Source organism: Cynocephalus volans, chromosome 7 (assembly GCF_027409185.1).
Source record: "Cynocephalus volans isolate mCynVol1 chromosome 7, mCynVol1.pri, whole genome shotgun sequence".
Classification (NCBI taxonomy): domain Eukaryota; kingdom Metazoa; phylum Chordata; class Mammalia; order Dermoptera; family Cynocephalidae; genus Cynocephalus; species Cynocephalus volans.
Window position 1 is genome coordinate 128,635,874 of NC_084466.1, and position 16,491 is coordinate 128,652,364.

At 51.1% G+C, this 16,491-nt stretch overlaps 1 protein-coding gene across 1 annotated transcript in view; it reads right to left on the bottom strand.

The window, feature by feature from the left end:
- The window catches only part of SLIT1 (slit guidance ligand 1), a 168,415-nt gene extending 152,722 nt beyond the window's left edge, over positions 1 to 15,693 (bottom strand). The window contains exon 1 of the mRNA XM_063101886.1: positions 15,497 to 15,693. Within this exon, the coding sequence (XP_062957956.1) occupies positions 15,497 to 15,693 (197 nt within the window). The remainder of the gene's footprint in view (positions 1 to 15,496) is intronic.
- Positions 15,694 to 16,491: the final 798 nt, after the last annotated feature.

Genomic DNA, 16,491 nt, shown 5'->3' on the forward strand with positions numbered 1-16,491 from the left:
CCAAGCCACCCCAGCTTGCCCCATCACCTTGCTAAGGCCAGAGCTATACACCTCCTCTCAGGGGACATCCCCCTACCCTCCCACAGCCTGCGAGGCAGAGGCAGCTCTCAGTAAGCTTCCAGGTCTGAGGCTGTTGCTTCAGGAAGTACTGTAACCACTCGGGCTGAGAAAATGACCTCCACTGGGTGGCTCGCTCTCACCCCTCAGCAGGGCAGCCCACCAGGATTGAGTGCCAACTTGGGCCAGCCACTTCCCCTTGAACCCTCAGCAGAGGCTGCTGGAATGAGGCAAGGAGGTCACTGTTGCAGCACCTCATTCCCACAGGTTGTCCTTGAGTGTTGCCAGGAGACCTCTTCCAGCAAGCTGCCTGGGGAGACTGGGAGCCGCTGGCAGCACCTGGGGACCGTGGCAGCCAGAACAGCCACATAGGGTAGGCCCGCTAACCTGTGCTCCCTGAGGTTTGGCCACCAGAGCCCACACCTACCACTCCTCCTTACTTACAGAGCCTGCTGTGTGCAGGCTCTGGGCCTGGCTCCAAGCATGTGTTATGGGTAAATGTGTCCCCCAAAGGTTCATGTGTTAGAACTTAATCTCCATTTTAACAGTGTTGAGAGGGTAAGAAATCCAATTCTGGTAATTGAAAGGTCCATCCTTAAAGAGGTGATTAGATCGTGAAGACTATGCCCTTGTGAATGGATTGATCCATTCATGGAGTAACGGGTGTGGTTCTGACGGCTTTACAGGGAGGGTGAGTGAGAAGGTTAGCTCACTCTTGCTCAAGCCATTCGTCTGGGACATGCTGCCTCACTGCAGAGTTGCCACCGAGAAGGTCCTCACCAGATGCACCCCCTGGACTGTGGACTTCCCAGCCACCAAAACTATAAGAAATAAATTTTATTTCTTTATAAATTACCCAATCTCAGGTTTTCTGTTATAAGCAACAGAAATTGACTAGTACAGCATGCTTCATCTCATTTCACCCTCTCAGCAACCTAGGAAACTGAGGCACAGACTGGTGAAGCAACTCACCCAGTGCTTAAAAAATGGTGGGGCCAGGAGCAACCCCAGCCAGTGCGATTCCATGTTCTTCCCCTACATCTCTGGGACTCACGTTGCTGTCTCTTCATCCTCTCCCCTCATGCTGAGCAGTCATGCCTTGGACAGAGCTGAAGAGTGACATGGGTGCTGGAGTAGGAAACATGTGCTCTGGGGCCCTGTAACAAGGCCATGTGCTCTTCCTCGGCAACAACAGCAGGGGAGCTCCCCGGCCCGGCTGAGCTAAGTGTGTTCATAGTGGCTAAGAGCCTGGGCTCTGGAGCCAGACTGGGTGGCTTCGAATTCCTGCTCCACCGTTACACTAGCTGTGTGACTCTGTTTCCCCATCTGTAACAGGAGAATGATAATAGGCCCACCTTCAAGAGATGTAGTTAGGTTTAAATGGCTCAATATTTCTAAAACACCGAGAATAATGTCTGGCACACAATTAGTGCTCCCTCTGTCAGTATTACCTGCTGCAATTATTTTTACTGTTACTACTACTACTGTTGTTGTTGTTGTCATTTCCTCAAGGACCATGGCTCCACCAAGAGGTGGCGTCCCCAGGCTCAGCTCAGGCTAGTGCTGGATGGGCAGACCCTAGGACGCTAGAGAAGGGAAGACACCCTAAGACGGCTCTGCCCCTTCCAAAACTGATGAGTTTACATCCATCCTTCCCCCCAAGGAGCAAAAATAGTCCAGTGGCAAGTGGCTGTGATTCCGTCTGTTGCTGTGTGGTCCTAGCCTGAGAGAAAAACCTCGGTGGTAAAAGATTTTGGAGAAAATCCTCTGAAGCAAAGTTACCAAGGACAAAACAAAAACACACAAGGATTTCTTGAATCCTCTCAGGAAATAAGAATTTGATCCCTAGCATCTGGGTGTCTGTGATAAACCAAAAGAAGCCCTTGGATTTCCTCGGCTGCAGGAGTGAACACTGGGGGTGTTGGGGAGGGGGGGGTCCCCATGCTTCCTCCACAAACATTGCTCACCCTGGAGCTCCACCACGCCCATTGCCTCAGGGACCAGAACCTGCCCCAGCAGCCCAAGCATGCAGTGGGGATGGGGAGGCTCAGCCGCCCTCCAAAAAATAAACCCCTCTTGCTAGGCCTCCAAAAAATAAACACGCATGCTCTAACTGTAAGTGAGACAGGCCTCCTGGCTCAGGAACCGTGCACCTCGGCTCCTGCCTTTGAAATCTTACCCCGGCCAAATCCACAGTGCTGAGTGTCTGCAGAGTCAGACAGGAGAGCTGGAGGAAGAAAGAATTTCCCTCCTCAGCCACCTCCCAACAGCGGCAAAGGGGCCCCCAGAGGCCCAACACCCCACTCTGCAGGCTGGCCCGCTGTGTCCCCACCACTACCTCCACCCACACGCCAGGAGCCCTGCAGAGCCGCCTCAAGGGCTCCCCGCACTCACCCTGGCACCCCTCCAAACTGCTCTCCAAGCCACAGCCAGAGTGATCCTTTCAAGATGCAAATCTGATCATGTCACTCCCCACTTAAACCCTTCAATGAATCCCCACTGCTCTTGGAATTAAGACAAAAATCTCCTCAGCATGAAGTACAAGTTCCCGAGTGGCCTGCCCTGTCCCCTGCAAGCCAGCGCACCGTGCCCCACAGTCCTGGCTGGCTCCCTCCTGTGCAGGGCCTTTGAACTTTCCATTTCCTCTACCTGCAATGCTCCCTCCTTCCTCTTTGCCTAACTCACTCCCATTTTCCTTGCAATTGGTAAACCCTCTTGTCACAGGCCTGCAGAGCACCCCAACCTTCTCCTCAGTAGCACAAATCAAGGGCAGTTTCACATGAACTTGGGCGATTCTCTGACTGGTGTCTCAGCCCCCACAGGAGATTAGAAGCCTCTTGAGGACACAGATTGTCGGTTTGTCTCACTATTGTATCCGAAGGGCCTAACACAATACGTGGCACATGGTAGGTGTCTCAAAAAATAAGTGTTTCTTGAAGGTAGAAATTAATTTGCATTAAAATTCACATATTTCAAATAGCACTGGGTTGAGTGAGTTTTCCATGTTTCCCTGCTCCCCCATGACAAAGAAAAAAAAACACTAATTAATAAACATTCTCTGCAAATGGACATCACCCAAATAATCTCCCTGTTACCAACAACCTCCTCTCTTCCACTCTCATAAGTGAGCCCAATATGAGCAAAAAATACTGCCTGTAGGGTCCCCGCTGCCAAGCAAGGAAGCTGGGTCATTCCAGACACCATCAACAGGAAAGACGAAAGGTAGGGCCATCTTCCTCCAGCTCAGGGGCTTGCACAGGCTTCAGGAGAACCAGGTAGCAGGTGGGATGGGGGCAAGTGATTTCCAGGGGCCAGGCACTGTCCTCGCTGCTTCATAAACACTAGGCTCCATGTAATTCTCACAACCTTGTTGGAGGGTGTCATTAGCGTCATCTTACAGATGAGGAAACAGGCTATAGGTTAAGTAGCAGAGCTGTTAAGCCAAGCCAGGTGGCTCAGGGTTTGGGCTGAATAGCTCAGACCTTGGAGTCTCAGGCCTGGGCTTGGAGCCCAGCCCCACCCTTATGCGTTCTGTGACCTTGGGCAAATACTTTATCTCTCTGAATCCTACTTCCTGGTTCATAAAATGGGGATAATGATGTTATGTACCCATTAAAGCTGTCAGGCAGGGGCTGGCTGGTTAGCTCACTCAGGTGGTGCTGACTACACCAAGGTCAAGAGTTCAGATCTCCGTCCTGGCCACCAAAAAGACAAACAAACAAAAACAAATCAAGTGAAAGCTGTCGGGCAGGTGGTTGGTGATGGTGGCCACAAGGATCTGACCAAAGCCAGCAGTCGCCTCAGTGGTCTGTGAAGTAGAAGGTACTGAGGGCCCCTGAGGAAACAAGCAGAGATGTGACACAATTGATAGGGAAGGAGCTGGGTCACAGAGGGAGCCCTGAGCTCTGCTGCAAGCCTCGGCCACGTGGCAGGGGAACTCTGAAGTCCCACAGACCTGAGCCGAGAAGAGTAGAGTGAGCCCAGAGGCTGACCCCCAAGGGGTGGGTGTCGCTCCTGAAGGGTGGAGGCCTCTGGCTGGCCTGTCTTGGCTGGGGATAGCCCCTTTCATAGGAAAATACCAGCCCCTCACTCCCAGATTTCAGCCTTGCTCCTCCATTCCCTCAACAGGCCAGCGCTTCCGGCCTCAGGGCCCCTGCCCATGCTGCCCATGCTGCCCGTGCCTCCTCGCCTGCCCGCCAACACAGGCACCTGCTCACTCCTGACATCTTTCAGGTCTCCATTTAGCGTCCCCTCCCCTAAACCAGCTTCCCCGTAGGTGCCCGCTTAGCTCCTCCTCTAGTGCTCAGATAGCAGTTTGGAGTTTGTGTAATATACGAGCTCCTTCATTCCAGGCCCATCTCCCCTGCTAGGCTGTGAGGGGCAGAGGCCACATCGTGTGCCCACTGTGGTATCCCCGGCACCTGCTGTACCCCTGCAGCCCCTGGCAACCACACTTCTACTTTCTGTCTCTATGAATGTGACTACTCTAGGTACCACATGTAAGTGAGATCATACAATATTTGTCATTTTATGACAAGCTTATTTCACTTTGCATAATGTCTTCAAGGTTTATCCATGTTGCAGCACATGTCAGAATTTCTTCCCTTTTTGAGGCTGCATAATTCCATTGTATGTATATATCGCATTTTGTTTATCCATTCAGCAGTCAATGGACACTTGGGTTGCTTCCACATTTTGGCTACTATGAATAATGCTGCTATGAACATGGGTGCACAAATATCGCTCTTCGAGTCCCTGCTTTCAATTCTTTGGGGTATATACCTAGAAGTGGAATTGGTGGATCATATGGTAATTCTATTTTTAATTTTTTGAGGAACTACTATACTGTTTTCCACAGTGGCTGTACCATTTTACATTCCTACCAATGGGGCATGAGGGTTCCAATTTCTCCACATCCTCATCAACATTTGCAATTATTGGTTTTTTTGATAGTAGCCATCCTAGCGGGTATGAGGTGGTCAGGGCTCAGCTCTTAGCCAACTCCATGGTGCATTCTGTTCTGAGGCCCAAATTGCACCCCGTCCCTTCACTGCTGAGGCCCCACCTTGCTCTTGCCAATCCTCTTCCCAGGTCTGGGGCTGGCCCCAAAACCACAGCCCTGCCACCAGGGTCCCACTGAACTGACAGCCCCCAGGCCCCATGTCCATTGCCTGCCAGCCGCTCTCCAGTCATTGCCCACCCCAGGCCCCTGAGAGGCCCTCACCACTCACTCCCTGACACTGACCTCTACCTGCAATACCACATCCCTGCATCCCCCCAACTCTGCTCACCACTCTCCACCCCCAGACTAGATACCCCCTCCCTATGCCTGCCTGCCACTTGAGTCCCCAAAGGTGTGCAGGCAGGAATCAGGGAAGACCAACTTGTTTCTATGGCCCCTAATGCTATGCACTGACAGATGTTTTGCAGGTGCTGAACGAATGTCTGACAAATGAATGAATGAAGCCAGGACTTATTAACAGGTGTAGAGCAGCAGTCAAATCTAAAAACTAAACACAAACATGTCCCAGAGCCTCAAGACTGGAGGACTCTCAGCTGACCACTTACCAGCCAGCTGTTTGACGCTGGGCAGATGGCTCTACCTCTCTGAACCTTCTCCTCATCTGCAAAGCAGGAGTAAGTAATGCCTTCCTCCCAGGACTGTTATGCCAAGTAAGAAAGGGGACAGGGGATGTGAGTAAGGCATTTCGCTTGGAGCCTGGCACATGGTAGGAGCTCTGAATTGTGACCACAGACACTATCAAGACCCCCTCTCACCTCTCTCTGGCCCCGTCCTTCTCTGGCCCATCGCCCACCCTCTCCATTCCCCCATTTCCGAGGGCCCTGGCTCTCTGCCTCCCACAGGCTGCCCCCACCCCTCCGCTGCCCACAGCGGGCTCCACTCCCCCTGTCCCCACCCTGCAAGTGACTCTCTCCCGAGCCACTCCCCCTGGTGCTCCCGTGCTTGTCTCTCTTCCACAAACTTCCTCACCACCTACTCACTCCCAACCATCTGCCTCCTGCCTTCCACTTCTCTTAGGAACTGTTCCACCCAGCTTTGCCAGTGGTCCCCCAACCTCCTGTTCCAGAAGCTTTCCTTGGACCTCATCCTCAGACAGACTGACTGTTCTCCATGCTGTTTACCCTCCTGCCCATCTCCAAACTCCTTCTTTGGCTTTTGCAATAACTACTCAGCCCAGGTTCAAATCCACAAATGTTTAGCCAGTGCTCCCCTGGGCAAAACACAGGGCAGGAGCTCCTCCCACCTCTCCACCATCTCCTTGGTCACCTCCCCTTCCTCCTGCCCTCTTACTGCAGGTGGAAACACTCACAGGATCCAGGGATGAGGATGTAGACTTCTTTGGAGGCCATTATTCAGCCTACCACAAGGACCATATTTTCTAAAGAAAGGTCAGAACCCATGAAATGTCTCACCAAAGGTTTTTTTAAAAAAAAAAAGGACTCATCAACACATATTTTTTTAAGCACCAACTATGCACCAGGCAACAGGGATACAAAGATACATGAGATACAGTCCCTGACCTCAGGAAGGTCAAAACCTACAGTATCCATCAAACAAATCACTTTATTAAAAAGAAATAAAAGTTTCTTCCTTACAGAAGAATTCCAATTAATAAATGTAGAAGGAATGAGGGAAATAAAAAGTCACAATTGTATAATAATCATTGCAGGCAAGATCCACTAATGGATATAAAATATGTAGGTGAGAATTTGAGGATAAACAGGATATTGCATAGTCTCAAAGTATCTCCCCCCAAATATTTATTAATTGCAAATGAAAAGATAGTAACTTTACAGTGGAGAAACCATCTTAACCAAGAGACTGAGGTTAACAACACCAGCAATAAGACAGGTCAACATCATCTACCCCCTAATAGTATGCACTGAGAAGGGCATATCACCTCTGTGCCATTCTTGCCAAAAATGTGCAGCCTCAATTTAATCGTGAAGAACCACCAGACAAACCCAAACTGAAGAACATTCTACATAATAACTGACCAGTACTTTTCAAAAGTGTCTAGGTCATGATAAACAACGAAAGACTAGGGTCCTGTCAGATTTAAGGAGACTAAGGAGATATGACAACTACATGCCATGTGGAATCCTGGATTGGATCCTGGATTAGAAAAAGTACATTCGTAGAAAAACTGGTAAAACAGAATAAAGTCTGGAGCTTAGTTAACAGTACTGTAACAATGCTAATTTCTTAGTTTTGATAACTGTACTATGCTTATGAAAGATGTTAACATTAGGGGAAATTAGTTGAAGGGTAGATGGGAGCTCTCTGGACCATTTTTGCAAATGTTCTGTATGTCTAAAATTATGTTAAAATAAAAAAAAAATTTAAGTAAAAGTTTAAAAATTATTTTTAAAAAGAATAAAACCACAGCAATGACAGTGAAACCACTGTCACAGAAAGGCCAGAAACCACAGGCACCATAACCAGCTGGTCTCCCCACTGCCAGTTGGTCCCCACTCCAGTCATTCTCCACACCAAAGCCCACAACAGAATTTCTCAAAACACCATTTTGTTAGCCTCACTCCAAACCCCTGGGGCACTTGCTCGAAGAGTCTTGTCAAAAAGATACAGGAGCAGCTTGAAGAGGCTCCCATTGGCCAAATCTGGGACACTCTGAACATCAAAATAAATGATGATAGTAAATTATAACCTGGTGAATAAAATAACAATCGACAAGTCCATACTGTTGTCAACAGACAAATAAACAGATGAAGAAGAGGAAGCTCTTTCTTATAGTAGAATGCCAACAGAGAAGAAGCGATGGGTTTAGAAAAGCATCAATGGTGCTAAAACTAGCGGATGAAAATTTGTTGAGGAACAGGATTCGTGCACAGCCTCAAACTATCTCCCACAAATTACTTGTTGATAATGAAGAGGAAAACAGTAGCTTTTCTGCAGAGAAGGCTGGCAGACATCAACTTACCAAGTGATCAAAGCTAAAACCACCAATATTGGGACAAACAGACACTACGAGGTGTATTAGTCTGTTTCTGTTGCTTATAAAACACAAGGAACTGGGTATTTTATAAAGAAAACGAAATTTATTGCTTACAGTTTCTGAAGCTGGGAAGTCCACAGTTCAGGGAACACATCTGATGAGAGTCTTGGTCATGGCGACAGTGACAGCAGAGTATCACATTGCGAAAATGGTGGAGCAGAGAGGAACTAACCTCCTCATTCACTCTCTTTTTAAAGCCCTCAGAACCACACCCCTGACCCCCATTTTTAATCCATTCACTACTGCATGGTCCTACAATCCAACTACCTCTTCGAGGCCCCACTTTTCAGTTACCATAATAGGATTTCCCACTATCCCAACAGTCACAGTGGGGCCAAGTTTCTAATGCCTAAAATTTGGGGGACACAATCAAGCTTCAGCGAGTTTGGGGGGACATTCAATCCTCTACACAAAGGTACTTCAAAAAGATTGTGGGAAGATTTGTATGATCTTTTAATTTTATTTTTCCACAAACTTTTTGAAGTTCTCTCTTATGTGTCTTCGGACATGATGCACTGAGAAGGGCACACGTCATTTATCTAACATTCCTGGCAAAAATTCATAACCTGAACGTCATCGTGACATTCAAGATCAAATTGAGGACATTCTACAAAATAACTGGCTTGCAATCTTCAATAATGCCAGGGTCAAGAAAAAGAACGGCTGAGGAACGATTCCAAATTAAAGGAAACTAAGGAGCCGTGACCACTAAATGTCATGTGTGATCCTAGGCAAGATTCTGGACCTGGGAAAAAAATAGCCATAACAGACATTACTGGGACAATCGATTAAATGTTTTTTTCTGGTGTCAAACCATTCTATTGAGGGGCTTTGAGTGGGGTGGCAGAGAATGGTCCAAGAAGCTCTGCGGAGGACAATGAGATCTGATGTCCTTGGCTGGGCAAGGACCTCCCCAGTGTCGAAGTTGCCGAAAGTGATGAAATTTGAATGTGAACTATGGAGAGATAACAGTATTGTACCCATGTTAAATCTTCTAACTTTTGATGCTTTACTGTTCTTAGAAAATACACACCAAGTATTAATTGAAAGGAAAAAACTTACAATATCTCCAAGCTATTCTTAAATAGCTCAGAAAAAATATCACGTGTGTGTGTGTAATAAATGATAAAGTAAATGAAGCCAAATACAAACAACTGAATCTGGATAAAGAATATACAAGAGTTCCTTATACTTTTGTTGCAAATTTCTTTAAATTTGAAATTATAACAAAATTGAAAGTTATGGTGAGCACAAGGGATCTTTTTCAGTGATGAAAATACTCTAAAATTGGATTGTATGATGTTTGTACAACTCTGTAGATTTATTAAAAAATCATTGAATTGTTTTAAAAATTTTATAAAAAGTTTTACACACAGCCCTCTTGTGGCCCCCCATTTCCCAGCTGCATGGCTTGGTGCCCACCTGTTACTTTAATCTCTCCCAGAACTCACCAGCAAACCCTTCACCCCTCAGGTGGGTCTGCTGCTTACTCTCCTTCCCAAACATATGGCACACACCTTCTGAGTGCCCCCAAATTCCCTAACTGTCACTTCACCTCCCTCCTGACCTAGTCTTGCCTAACCTCCAAGGCCCAGCTCACATCCCACCTCCCCATCGCTGCAGCATCCAAGCCCTCCTTCCGCTCTCTCACTCCTACCTAGTGACTCACATCGTCCCTTTGTCTACACCGATGGAGCACTGGCTACGGGTCAGACATTACTCTGGGCACTTCACATGGATTATCTCATTTGAACTTCACAGCCCTATGAGGTAAGAGCCGTCATCAGTCCCATTTTACAGATGAGGAAATCGAGTCACTAGCGAGCTGCCCAAGATCTCTCAAGTGGTAGCTGATGGAGTCAGGATTCAAACTGGGCCATTCTGCTCTCCAAGCCTGCGCTGGTAGCCGCTGTGCTCTGCAGACACCCTCACACATTTGCTCCTTCTCCCCCACCAGGCCGCAAGCTCCCTGAGGAGCAGGTCCACACTGCGGACTTCTCTCCATGCTATGCACACGGCAGGTGCCCAACAGCTGTTTGTCCGCCACAGGCTGGGTTCCAGAAAGGAGAGGAGGGGTCGCAAGCTCCGTCAAAAAGAAGAGCCAATTCTCCACCCCCGAGCACAGCCCAGCTCTCTGGCTCCTGCCCAAGGCCCGGCCGTCATCTGCTCTGGGTAATAAGTATTTGTATGGCGATAATTACAGCATTTGGGAAGAAAATCCCATTAAGCAAGAGCCCTGCCGAGCTGCTAATGCCGGCACAGAACTGGAGGCGGCAACTCCGCCAAGCTCCCGTCTGCTCCCAATAATGCAGGAGCTGCCTGCCCCACCGCCCCTCGCCTGGCCCCAAAAGAGCATGGCCACTCCTGCTGGCAGCCTCGGGCAGCCTGAGCCACTGACAGCCAGCCCCTGGTACAGAGAAGGGGCACCAGGATAGGCAGCCGGTCCCTATATGCTCCCTGGTTCCCTGGGGCTGCCTGGTGAGGGAAGAGGAGAGGAGGGCCATGCTGGGTTCCAGCACTGACAGGCACCCAAGTTCCCTCCTTGTCCCTGCAATTCTCTGTCACCTTAATAACAATAACAATACTACCATTTATTGAGCACTCACTGGATGCCAGGCCCAATGCAAAGTGTTTCTCCGAGCATTACCGCATTTAATCCTCAGGACCCCTCTTTGAAGCAGGTCCTGTCATCACCCCCACTTCATGGGCAAGGAAATGGGGGTCCTGAAAAGTCACACCTTCCTCCAGAGCACTTTTCCCTGTTTGCAATTATGTATTTATCCTCACATTGTATCGTTCATCTCGATCTCCCCTGCTGGACTAAACCTCAGGGAAAGAAGGCGGGCACTGTCACTCCACACAGTGCAGATTCTCAATACATAGCTATCTGTGATGTGAGTGAATTAAACCCCATAACTTGCCCAAGATCCCCCCAGCTGCTGAGAAGCAGAGTGGGGCTAAAACTCCAGGCAGTCTGGCTCCAGAGCCATGCCATCACGACGTCCACCATGCATAGAGTCCCTGCTTCCTGTCTCCAAATCCCAGAGGATGGAGCAAAGATGCCCAAGTACAGTGAACAAGGGCCTTGAGCAGACACACTCCAAGAGAGTAACCTGCAGCGTGGCCAACGCTCAGATCCTTACCTCCCAAGCTCTCTGCTGTTCCATCCGAACCCTCACACCTTTAGCTTGGGCTCCTCAAATAATAGCAATAATATCGTCTAATGTTCAAGTCACAAACACAGCTTGAGTGAATCCTTGTAAAGGCCCTATGAGGTAGCAGGTGTCGTCATCCTCAGAGGCTGAAGGAAGCCAGCACACCAGCCACATGCTCAGCGTGGCACATGTAGACACTCTACATGCATTCCCTTACTTACTCCTCACCACCCACCTGCAAAACTATCATTATTCCCTTTTGCAGATGGGGAAACTGAGTTCCAGAGCAGTTGAAGGGACAGCACTAGGGCCCTAACATCAGACATTCAGAGCCCAGCAATAAGCCCAGTGCACCGCCTACTGTACCAAAGCCTAAGAGAGCAGGAGAGGCTTGCCCCTCCCGAAGGAGACTCCTCTGCACAGTGCAGGTCTCTGTGCAGGTGCCCAGGCTGGCCAGGCCCTGATGGCAGATGTGGCTTCACTGGCCCCTGACCTCACTTACCACGGCCACCATCCAATTGTTATTTGGAATTCCAAATAAGGCTCCCCAGACCATCAGCCTCGGGGCACCCTGGCAGTCTTCCTTGGGTGTGATCACCCAGCCCAGTTGAACAGGACCTCCAGATTCAGAGCCCAGAGAAGACATGAGTCTCCCAGGCCTCTGCAGCATGCACCAAGCTAGGGCAAGGTGGACAAACTGGCCACGAGGCAAGGGGACATGAGAGGACTGCAAGAGAGCAGGTCCCTGTGACCTGACAAGCCGCAGAAAGTGCTGGGCCTGTGGAAAAACAGCAGCCAGCAGGCCTGCCCAGGGGCCCCTCCCCCACCCGCCTCCTTGGACGGTCTGCCAGAGGCCCAGCAGATTCCCCCACTCCCCACCCACCCACAAGGGGAATCTGTGGCAAACCTAGAATACAAGTGCCCAGGGTGGAGGGGAGAAGAGGTGTCCACATACCACACGCTCTTGTCACGCTCTCCTGGACACACAGCTCCAAAGATTTTTTTAATTAAAAAAAAAATTCCAACTGAAAGTCAAGGTCCTTGTGAAAGAAAAAAAAAAGTTAATAGTGGTATGGCTGAGCCCTCTGAGCCCGGGCCCTACAGAGACGAAGCTTCCTGGCCTCCTCCACCACCCCTGCAACCCTCACAACCCTCGCTCTGGATTTTAATTGTTCCATTACAGTGAATTATTTAGCATCCCTTCCCAGCCCAGCCACCAGCCCCACAGCCCCTCTGGCTGAACCAACTTCCTCAGCAGCTCTGGGGCCTACACAACCTCTTCCCAGAAGTCCCCACAGCAAAGCAATGACAATTTCTTCCCACTTGGAGGAACAGAGCTGGACCCAGAGTTATGGAATATATGATCATAAAGTTGCCAGGCCTCACGGGCTGCTGCAGAAACTGTTCAAAGGACAAAAGGCCGATGCACAGCTGCAGTCTATAAAAATTTCACAGCCTCAGAAGCAGCCGCTGCTTCAGGCTCTGATACTGCACAACAACATATTGATTAAAGAGAGCATTTGCCACAGTTATTTTGAATCTGCCTGGGCTCTCACCAAGGTCTCTCCCAAGATGTTCTTTTCCTCTTCAAATGGCTCTGTCACGGCTGCCTGGGGAAAAGGCAGGCTTTCTCCATCCTTCCTCTGCTCTCTCCATCCTTTCCCAGTTGAAGAGGCTTTGCATGCGTAGCAAAGATGAGACCTCTCCCCACTCCTCCAGGATAACTTACCCTGGATGCTGACCCAGAAGTCCCCAAAGGAAGTCTAGATAGAGAAAGGGCTTCCTGACCCTTCCCAACCTCTCTGTCACATCCATTGGACACAGCATGCTTCAGCCCCAGGGGCAAGCTGGTCCATTTGCCCATAGCAGGACAGGCAACACCTGCAGACTTTTTGCTCATGCTGTGAGCAGAGGGCTGCCTGGATTGCCCGCCTTCTCTGCTTGGTAAAATCCGACCTAACTCTGATAAAATAGCCCATCCTCTGAGAAGCACCTTTACCCCAGAAAAGGGTTTCTCACCCCAATGTTCCCACAGCCCCATCACACTGCTAGCCTGGCCTTCTCCCAAAAGCTTATAGCTAGGGTTCCTCTGCCCAGTCCTTTAGACCATATGCCCCTTGAGGGCAGGGACAGGCTCACTCCCTGCTGCAGCGTCAGCACTCACTGCAGTTCCTGGCTCCTTAAATATTTGCTGAATTAAAATAACAAGACTCCTCTCCCTAGCCTATCACAATACCAGCTCTCACTTAGCAAGCATCAAAATGTACCAGACACTCTCTGTACATTATCTGCTGTCCTCACAAGAACCAGAGACCTTTTGCATCCCCAGCCCATTTTCCTGATGGAAAGCAACTAAGGCTCGGAGAAGTCCAATAACTTGCCCAAGGTCACACAGCTCTGGGGCTCCAACCCATGCAGGGTAACTCCTGGAGATCCAACTCTTTCCTCTGTACTAGGAAATTTCATTTCCATCTCAGTCTGATCACAGAAGAGCTAAAGAGTTCATGAAAGTCAAAACAGACACTGTCCTAAACACTAAGGTGATGAGAAAGCAAGGATGAAGGGGATGACTTCAAGATTCAAGATCCCGAAGCAAAGGAGAGAGGCTAGTCTCTGATCTAGGCTGCCACTAGCGTAACAGCTGCAGGAGAAATGTCCCAGTGGAGAAAGCAAGGGGAATAAGGAGTAGGTCCAGACAGAACAGGCCTGAAGGGTGGCCAAGCAACCTCCTCCTCTAGACAGATTTCTGACCCTCAAGTCCTCTCCAAGTCCACATAGGTTAATGCACTAGTTGCCCCAAGGAAACTCAGTCTCGTCCCACCCCTCCCTACCCCACCATCTCTCCCCAGCCCCAAAACATACACGCTCACACACTCATGCACGCACACATATATTCCCGTCTAGGTTACATCTAAATTTGCAAATTCTCTGAAACCTCCACAGGAATTTTTCAGACTCAACCAAGAAGAGGCTGGGGCAAATGCATGCTGAATAATTGCTGGCCTTGGTACAGAGTTTTATCCAGGAGACAGCTCTCCCCAGGGTCAGATTTCTGCCTCTGACCAGCTGGGAACCATGAAAATGTGCTCAAAAGTTATCAAAATATGTACGCCTTTCCTGAGAGCCACTACAGTATCATCCAGGAGTGTGGGAAGGAGCAGGCAGGTTTCAAAGGAGCCGGCAGCCTCCTCCAAAGTCCTGTTCAAAAATCTCCTGGTGCAGTTGCCTCTGTGAGCAGTACAAAGGCTCTGCATGTGACCAAAAATCTATACACATGGCCCATGTACAGGGACTCTCATGGCCTCACACTACTGAGGTGGCCCTATATATACCAGGAATTCACACAGATACACATTCTGCAGGAGGACCACACAAAACATATTATACACGTCTTTAAACACACACACCATACAAAGCTCAGCAGGTCTAGAAAGGGTTGAGTTTCCTCAAGAATTCAAAGTAGAAGAGAACAGGGGAAGAGAAATGAGGTTTTTTATGACCTGCCACGGTCCATGTCTTTAACCTTGTGTCTCCCTCCCCAAGCTCCTGACCTCTCGACAGTATTCATGGGGCTTCCAGTCCAGGACACACCGACCCTTCTTTGGGTGCTGAATGCAGCATACCCAAAGCCTCAGTTCTCATTGTCTGCCTGGTTTGGGGAAGACTGGATGTGGGGTGGGGGGTAACGAGGAGAGAGAGGACCAATGCCTGACACCTGCAGGGAAAGAATTCTCAAGGCTCTGGGGCAAACAATGGTAAGGAAGAGGGAGACCAGAAACTTCAACGCCGTCCACCAAGCCGCCCATCAGCAGGCAGCAAGCCCTCAGAGCCCAAATCCACACAACCGGCTCGGAACACAGCCCAAGCCCCATGTGCCGAAAAGGAGACATGTGCCTGGCAAGTGTGGGAAGCTCCCCTCCTGGGTACCAGAAAGCCTTTCTGGCACGATTGGCAGCCCCTGGAGGAATAAAGTGCCGGCGAAGTGGGAAGGGCCTGCCAGTGCGCAGCGCAGGTGCAGGTGTGAGGACGCAGCTGACAACCCCACCGAGGGCCCTTTGAATCCCGGGAAAGAGAAACAGAGGAGCTACTGGCTCCTGGCTAGGGAAAGAGCCTGGCAGACACTGACCCGTCCGTGGGCTGCGGAGCCCAGGCCCCAACGGTCCTGCCCCCACCCCCAGCCCCGAATTGCGCCTGGGTGGGAGGGTGACCTGGGGCGTGAGGGCCAGGGGTGGGGGCCGTACTCACAGGCGCTCGGTGTTCCGTGGGATGTTCTTGGGGATGGCCTGCAGCCCCGTGCCGTGGCAGTCCACCGTGGTGCCGGTGCAGGTGCAGAGGGCGGGGCACGCCGTGGCACCCAGGCGCCACGCGGCTGCCCACAGCAGCAGCCAGAGCTCGGGCCGGACCAGCCCCGCCGAGGACCCGCACCCGGGCGTCAGCGCCATGGTGCCCTCACCGCGTCCCGCTTGCGTGCCAGACGGCGGCAGCCGCTGACCATCCCCGTCCGGGGCCGCCTCCAGGTGCAGTCTCGGGGAAAGCCACCCAAGAGCCCTCGGGCTTGTGCGCTGCGCCCTTGCGGGCTGGGAGGCACCTTGCTCCTCCAAGCGACGGCGCCGGTGCGCGGACCGAGGGAGGGCGCCTCGGGCGGAGGGCGCTCGGCGGCTCTCCGGTCTCTCGCTGCCTGCGTCTCCCTCTCCCTCCCTCCAGCTCCCGACTGACTGCTGCGAGGAGGAAAATGGGCTGGCTCCGCGCGCGCACGCACCCCGCGCGCGCACACACACACACACACACACACAATCACACCCGCACGCTCGCTCCCACCCGGCAGTCATCCATCAATCGAAAAGCACACACCCAGGGCCAGACTCCTCCCCGCCCTCCCCCCACCCGGACCACCGTCCCCCTCCTCCCGACGACCCCAGGCTGCGGCTGCCTGCCGCGTACAGTTTCAAAGGTGCAACCTCCCAGGCGCCGCCAGCGGGCAGGGGGCTGCGGGAAAGGGGAGGGGGCCGCGGCTCGAGCTGCCCGGTCCGGCTGTGTGCGAACAGAGGCACACAGACATACACACACGCACACACACGCACCCACACACGTACACACGCGCGCACGCACACACACACACACACACACACACACAGCACCCGTGGCCCCAGCTGCTGCTCTAGAGGGGGGAGGGGATCTTATTTTGCCGCCCCGACGCCTTCCCCGGGGCCACAGACCCGCTTTCCCCCGACGGCAGAAGC